Source organism: Branchiostoma floridae, chromosome 8 (genome assembly GCF_000003815.2).
Source record: "Branchiostoma floridae strain S238N-H82 chromosome 8, Bfl_VNyyK, whole genome shotgun sequence".
In the NCBI taxonomy this organism is placed as follows: Eukaryota; Metazoa; Chordata; class Leptocardii; order Amphioxiformes; family Branchiostomatidae; genus Branchiostoma; species Branchiostoma floridae.
This window is the reverse complement of record NC_049986.1, coordinates 24,767,276-24,773,495: the sequence shown is the minus strand read 5'-3', so window position 1 is coordinate 24,773,495 and position 6,220 is coordinate 24,767,276. Positions and strand designations below refer to the sequence as shown.

At 42.8% G+C, this 6,220-nt stretch overlaps 2 protein-coding genes across 5 annotated transcripts in view; one reads left to right on the top strand and one right to left on the bottom strand.

The window, feature by feature from the left end:
- LOC118421714 (kinesin-associated protein 3-like) overlaps nt 1-602 on the bottom strand; it is a 107,805-nt gene extending 107,203 nt beyond the window's left edge. For all 4 annotated transcript variants that reach the window (XM_035829193.1, XM_035829194.1, XM_035829195.1 and 1 more), the window contains exon 1: nt 432-602. In XM_035829193.1, coding sequence (XP_035685086.1) covers nt 432-463 — 32 coding nt within the window. In that variant the 5' untranslated portion in view covers nt 464-602. The remainder of the gene's footprint in view (nt 1-431) is intronic.
- A 480-nt stretch (nt 603-1,082) lies between these two features.
- Nucleotides 1,083-5,425, top strand: LOC118421723 (NEDD8-conjugating enzyme ubc12-like). The gene is made up of 3 exons (XM_035829220.1): nt 1,083-1,550; nt 2,328-2,477; nt 2,778-5,425. Exons 1-3 carry the CDS (start codon nt 1,383-1,385, stop codon nt 3,165-3,167), a joined length of 708 nt encoding a protein of 235 aa, XP_035685113.1. The 5' UTR covers nt 1,083-1,382; the 3' UTR covers nt 3,168-5,425.
- Nucleotides 5,426-6,220: the final 795 nt, after the last annotated feature.

Here is a 6,220-nt window from a genome sequence, read left to right as displayed (position 1 = left end):
GATGATGATGATGATGATGATACTATTAGGGCGTGTGGGTCAGAAACAGATGCACACACAGGACATATACCTTGATACCTTGATATAAACACACGGTCACAGACAGACATGCACACACACACACACGGACAGACAGAAGGAAAAAAGTATTTCAATTTTTTCATATGCTACCAATACCATCATGCATCATACAAGAACTTCATCTCTACCAGATTTATCCGGATAAACAAATTATGAGGATGATGATGATGTTGTTGTTGTTGTTGTTGATGTCCTTGTTTAAGGTCTAATATTTCACTAGACGTGAACCCTTGGTGCTGAAAATGATGATGATGATGATGCACGGTATTCATAATTTCAATTAAATCTGACAGCTAGGTTTGTTTTGCGCCGATTCAGAAAACCCGCCACCAAAATCCAATAAAACCGACCTTTTCAGGTATCTGGCGTCCTCCGCCTGCATGGTGGCGTGTTGCCTGGGTTCCAGGTGTTCAGTGGAAGGAGAAATGCCGGGTTTTCTGCACTGTTTACAAACTGTTTACATCTCTGCCGCCATTTTCTACAGGAATTCTGCGCGCTGCATGGCGGGAGATTTTCTCGACCCTTCCATCAAAAGTTGGGGATGTGTCAATTTCTTAGAATAACTCACTAGACTTGAAATCATTCATCTTAGGTATGAAATATTAACTTGATATCTTAGAATTACACATTTTTAGGAACAAATAGAATATTATGCCATAGATATTTCAATTCACTTTATCTTCTGTTATTGATACCACCCATTTACAATAATGAACTCTTCCTATGGTGACCTCAGGTCAGCCGGATTTCGCGCGATTACGTCACGTGCAGGAAAGACCATACCATTTCGCAAAAAGTAGGTAATATATTTTTTCCATATATTCAATACATATTCAAACTGAAAGAAACCGTCAAAGAATAACAACACTTAAATATTAAGACTTATAATATATGTACATTTGATCCAATAGAAATGTTGAATTTAGATAATACTGATCATATTAGGATAAGTGCTTCAAACTCGATAATTTTTCACCCCTGGAATGGTATGTCCCTAGTGTGACATTACAAAAGCGCGTCCCACTAAGTCCATTGAAGATTGCACAACGTTGCACGATATCGCAGCTGCTGGCGGCTATAAATGGCGTGAAATATTCTGCCGAACCGTCCGAACCACCCAACCGAGCGCTGTAGACGTCTAAAAATACCCACCTCGTGGCGCAAGCCGAGTACAAGTCCCGAAGGGGAGTCGAACCTTTGCCCGTTCCATCCACGTGGCGTGGCGCGGCATCTAGAGTTTAGCGTCTCCATCTTAATTTTCCAGCCTCCTCCGAGCGTCTTGACGCGTTGAAGACGTCGGGATGAAGTACTCTGGGCTGGCGCAGGAGTTCCACCAGTTGTTGCGGAACGTGGAGCGGATCTCTGCGGGCCAGGCGGCGGTAGAAGACTGGGGGAGCGCGCCGCTACAGTTCGGGGTGGACATCGTGCCTAAAGATGGGCTGTACAGGCGGGGCCGATTCACGTTTAAGGTACGGGGAAGGGTTTACCGTTTAGTTTCTACTGATTTATTTTTTCATACCTGGTCATACATGATGTTCGGTACATTGTCATGGCACACTATTCACCCCTCGCAATGTGATGTAACACCGCATGGCATGGCGCAATGGAAATAATGTCATACTAGTACGATATTTATGTCCACAAAAATAATGCCATAGTGCTACATGTACTTAATTTTAAAAGTCACATTCCAAAATTATGATGATGATTTTTTGTTTGTTAAAGATATAAATTATCAATCCTGCACAGCCTATTGGCTTTTGTTTTCAGAACTCAATAAAATACATCATTGCTATCATCATTATATTATCTATCAATAGAACACACTATTAAGACTTTGATATTTATAAAATGTCACTTTTACAACCATAACACAGTAACACAACCATGTAGCTATACTTACTACGTACCTACCTACCTAGTCCAATGATGTACGTAAATTTGGCTTCCTTAGGTATTAAAATTTAAAGTAAGTTCTGATTAGAAATCACACCATCAACACCATGTGAGACACCTGTGAACTTGTGATTGAGAATAACATTATAACCTATGACCTATCACCCCCAGTTCTCTCTACATGACCAGTACCCCCAGTACCCGCCACATGTTGTCTGTCTGACCAACATCTACCACCCCAACATCAACACTGTATAAAACAGTATAAAATCTACCATCCCAACATCGACACCATCCCAACATCGACACTGTACAAAACAGTATAAAACACTTGTTTTTCTCCTCTCCAGTTCTCTCTACACGACCAGTACCCCCAGTACCCGCCCCGTGTCGTCTGCCTGACCAACATCTACCACCCCAACATCGACACTGTGGATGAGTATGAGGGAGAGATATGTTTGTCCATGCTGGATGAGTGGCAGCCAACCTTCACACTGGAGGTAGGACCATGATTGATAATAGTATCCTAGTAATAGTACTAGGGATCCCAGCAGAAGTAAAATCAAATACTGGATACTAAGTACATGTACTACTATCCAGTATTTGATTATACTGCTGCATGATTCCCTGCCACAGGGTGGGCAGCAGTTGGCTAGTCTTCACGCCCAGTTTCCAGGCTTCAGGATGCTGTTCCTGCTGTATCACCCCAACCTGGAGGAGCCCCCTAGCTACAGTTGTAGGAACTGCAGGGGCTTATTTGTTAATAAGGATAAACCATGTTTTATGTTTTCTGTCCCCAGGATGTGATCATCGGGCTGCTGTTCTTGCTGTACCACCCTAACCTTGAGGAGCCACTGTCGCCCTTCTTCGAGCCGTGCATGAACTGGGAGGAGTTTGCGGAGAAGGTGCGGCTCTCCCTGCAGGGCGGGGTCGTGGAGGATTACTACTTCCAGAGGAACCAGGTCGAGGAGGGAGACGTGCATGATGGGACAGGGCCCCGGGCCACCAATCAGGAACCTGTTGCCATGGTGAAGCCCAGGGTGACCAATCAGGAACCTGTTGCCATGGTGAAGCCCAGGGTGACCAATCAGGAACCTGTTGCCATGATGAAGCCCAGGGTGACCAATCAGGAGCCTGTTGCCATGGTGAAGGGCAGAGAGCAGTGCGGCCATCTTGATGTCCTTAGATAGCCACCGCCTGAAGGTCGTTGGAGGAATGTCGTGATCTGGAAATATTTGTTGTCTGTGTCGTCCTGTAAATAAGAGAGGAAGAGTTAATATCCAGGAATGAATTGTAAATCTTCAATTTTTGGTCATAATCTTGCAAAGATTTTTTGTTTTTCATTTTCATGGATTCTGTGAGTGTAATGTAAGAGTCAGTGAGTTAGGTTCATGCTCAGAGCTACTGGAGACCTGACTACCTCATGCCAATGTTACCACCATGCTTGTACACTATGTGTAATTCTGTCCAAGCTAGGCTGTGTGTACATGTACTGTAGTCTGGTGGTGTGTGTTGTGTGGACCACGGAAGGTGCAAGCCTTGGGTTAGTCCATGTTTGCTGCAGGGAGGGGAAATGTGCAACTTCATCAAAAGCAGGAAAATTTGACAAAACTCCATAAATTTGTATCCTGACTAAATTACAACTATCAGCCCTTCCACCAGTCAGACTGGCATATATCACAGAACAGACTCTGAAACTGAAACTGAAACTCAGTTTGTGTTAGACTGAGGAATTTGGAATCCGTAAGGAATTCTTAAGTCTACCATATATGCATAATCACAGAAATAAAAGCATGACATAGAAGAAAGAACATGTATGTCATTGTTAGGATAGTACATCCACCCAACTGTACAGCATTTCATTGAAATGTGTTGCATCCAACATAGCGCCCTGGTCAACTATGTAAAACAGACAAGTACAGCATGAAGTGTATTGGGCCTTACATAGCAATTGTGGACACACTTATGCCAGGTAGATAGACATCTCATAACACAAATGTAGTTACTTAAGTCGGTGCCAATGCCTGAACAGGCTGAAGTTCTGTGCAATGTTTGGCTGGTAGGCAATGTGAGCATGTGTAGAGTCAGTACAGGTAGATGGCTGAGGAAACAGGTTTCAGTGTTACTAGTGTTAGGCAGGGGAAGCTAAGGGCTGTGGTTTGATATAGCAGCTCAATAGTTCCAACACACAAGAAAGAAACCATAAATTTTTGGTCAAGCTCGTCGACCTTCTTCAGATTCACTTTGCTGATGTCCCAGAAGTTTGACCAAAAATTCATGGTGAGTTTCTTTCTTTTGTGTTGGAACAAAGTTTAAACTCTACAACTATAGATTATACCAACACAGAGAAGCTTTCATTCAAATAGCAACTCAATGTTGACAAGGGAATTATGAAGGCAGGATGGTTGTGATAATGTACCACTGTTCCTGTGTGTAATTCACTGCCCATACTGTAAATGTGTAATAACTTGTTAGTTGTTATCTGCAACTTACGAGGAACAATTTAGACTTCACTCCAGCTTGTAAAAGACCGTTTGAAAGATCTGTAACCTAAGTTATCTTTATCAGAACAGAACTCAGGTTTAGGTCAAGGTGGAACCTGTTCTAACAGAGGAACGTAACATTGTGTATCATGTATACTACCGTCTACCGGTAGTCACTCATAGTTGCATGTTGTTACGTACTTTGTCATTTGTGGAATTTGGGCCAAACTTGTGCATAATATTGTTCCCCATGTGTTATGAGTAAGGACAAATGTTCTAGAGTTGTACCTCCTAGGCCTACTGAAGCTGGTATCTCTCTTGACTGTGACACGATAGCAGTGGTGCTGCATTTTAAATTGACTTTGTTTGTTACCATGGGTTTTGTAATGGAAATACATTGTATCATGCAAAACGTAACACTAAAAGGACAACAAAACACCTACCTACCCAGTCCCTACAAAATACATAGATCATAAGAGATTGTTTTACAAATGAAATTTGTTCAGCAATCTGTCAAGTTGCAGAGACAATGCCAATGTGCCCACAGCTTCAGTGAGATACCAGCTTTACATGTTGCAAGGCAAGGGAGTAGGTGAGGTGGCAGCCAAAGGGAAAGTTCCCACTCCAATTTCTGTGTTAAAACAACGGTCACACATGTAAAATTGACAATTTCCCACTCAGTGCTTTACAAACCTGTGCCATAATATAATTGTCACCATTATAACTGATATCAGACACCGACAGACAGCTCGTGTAGATTATAGCAGACCACAGACAGCTCGTGTAAATTATAGCAGACCACAGACGGCTATTGTGGACACAGAATACAGCAGTCTACTGATAGCCACTGTAGAAGAGCCACAGCTCAGCAGACTACAGACTGTTACACTGACATATTTATTTCCCCTGCACATGGGAAGCCTGGCAGTGGCTTCACTGGAAATAAAAGGACTGAGAATCTCGTATGTAGTCATGGCTTGTTGTTTGTGTTATACTGCCTGTACACTAGGGCTGGGTACCGGTACAGAAAATTCAGGTCCAGGTCCGGTTCAGGTCCAGAGGATTAGGTCCAGGTCCGGACCTGAACCTGGACCTGATGCAATATGACTGATACCAATGGTCCATTTCACTACAAAGAAATCTGTTTGGTGGAGTATTAGACTTACACTGGGGTTTTAAAATCCTACAACGCTAACTGTACCTGTACGATTGGCTGTAAAACTTGGTAGAAATTACTATAAACTCTACTCTACTTCACTCTTGTTATTTTCTTCCACCTGCAAGCGCCAAAACGTGTGAATGCCTGATAAAATAATCTGTTAATTTTCTAATCGGTCCAACATCCGGTCTACCTAATTTTTTCAGGTCCGGTTTTTCTGGACCGGTCCAATGAGGAAAACCGGTTTTGTACCGGTACGCTGTACCGATACCCAGCCCTACTGTACACACATTGTACATGTACAGGGCATTGTAGAGGCGTCACCAGGAGAAGGCAAAATGTATATTTTACAGATTCCCTCTTACAATGTATATGTTCTGATGTGAATTCCATTTCATTTGGTCCCATAGCGTTATAACGCCAGCAGAAGCTATAGCCTCTAAACAGTCTTCATGGGCTCTGAAGCACATAAAATGTAGGCTCAACATGGCTTCTTCTTGCAGAGTCTGAAAGGACTGTTGGCCTTCTACGAGCATTCAGTTACTTATTCTAGGAGTGTTGCCATTTATTGTGGGTGGAAGCGCTGATCTTGCCTGTCTCC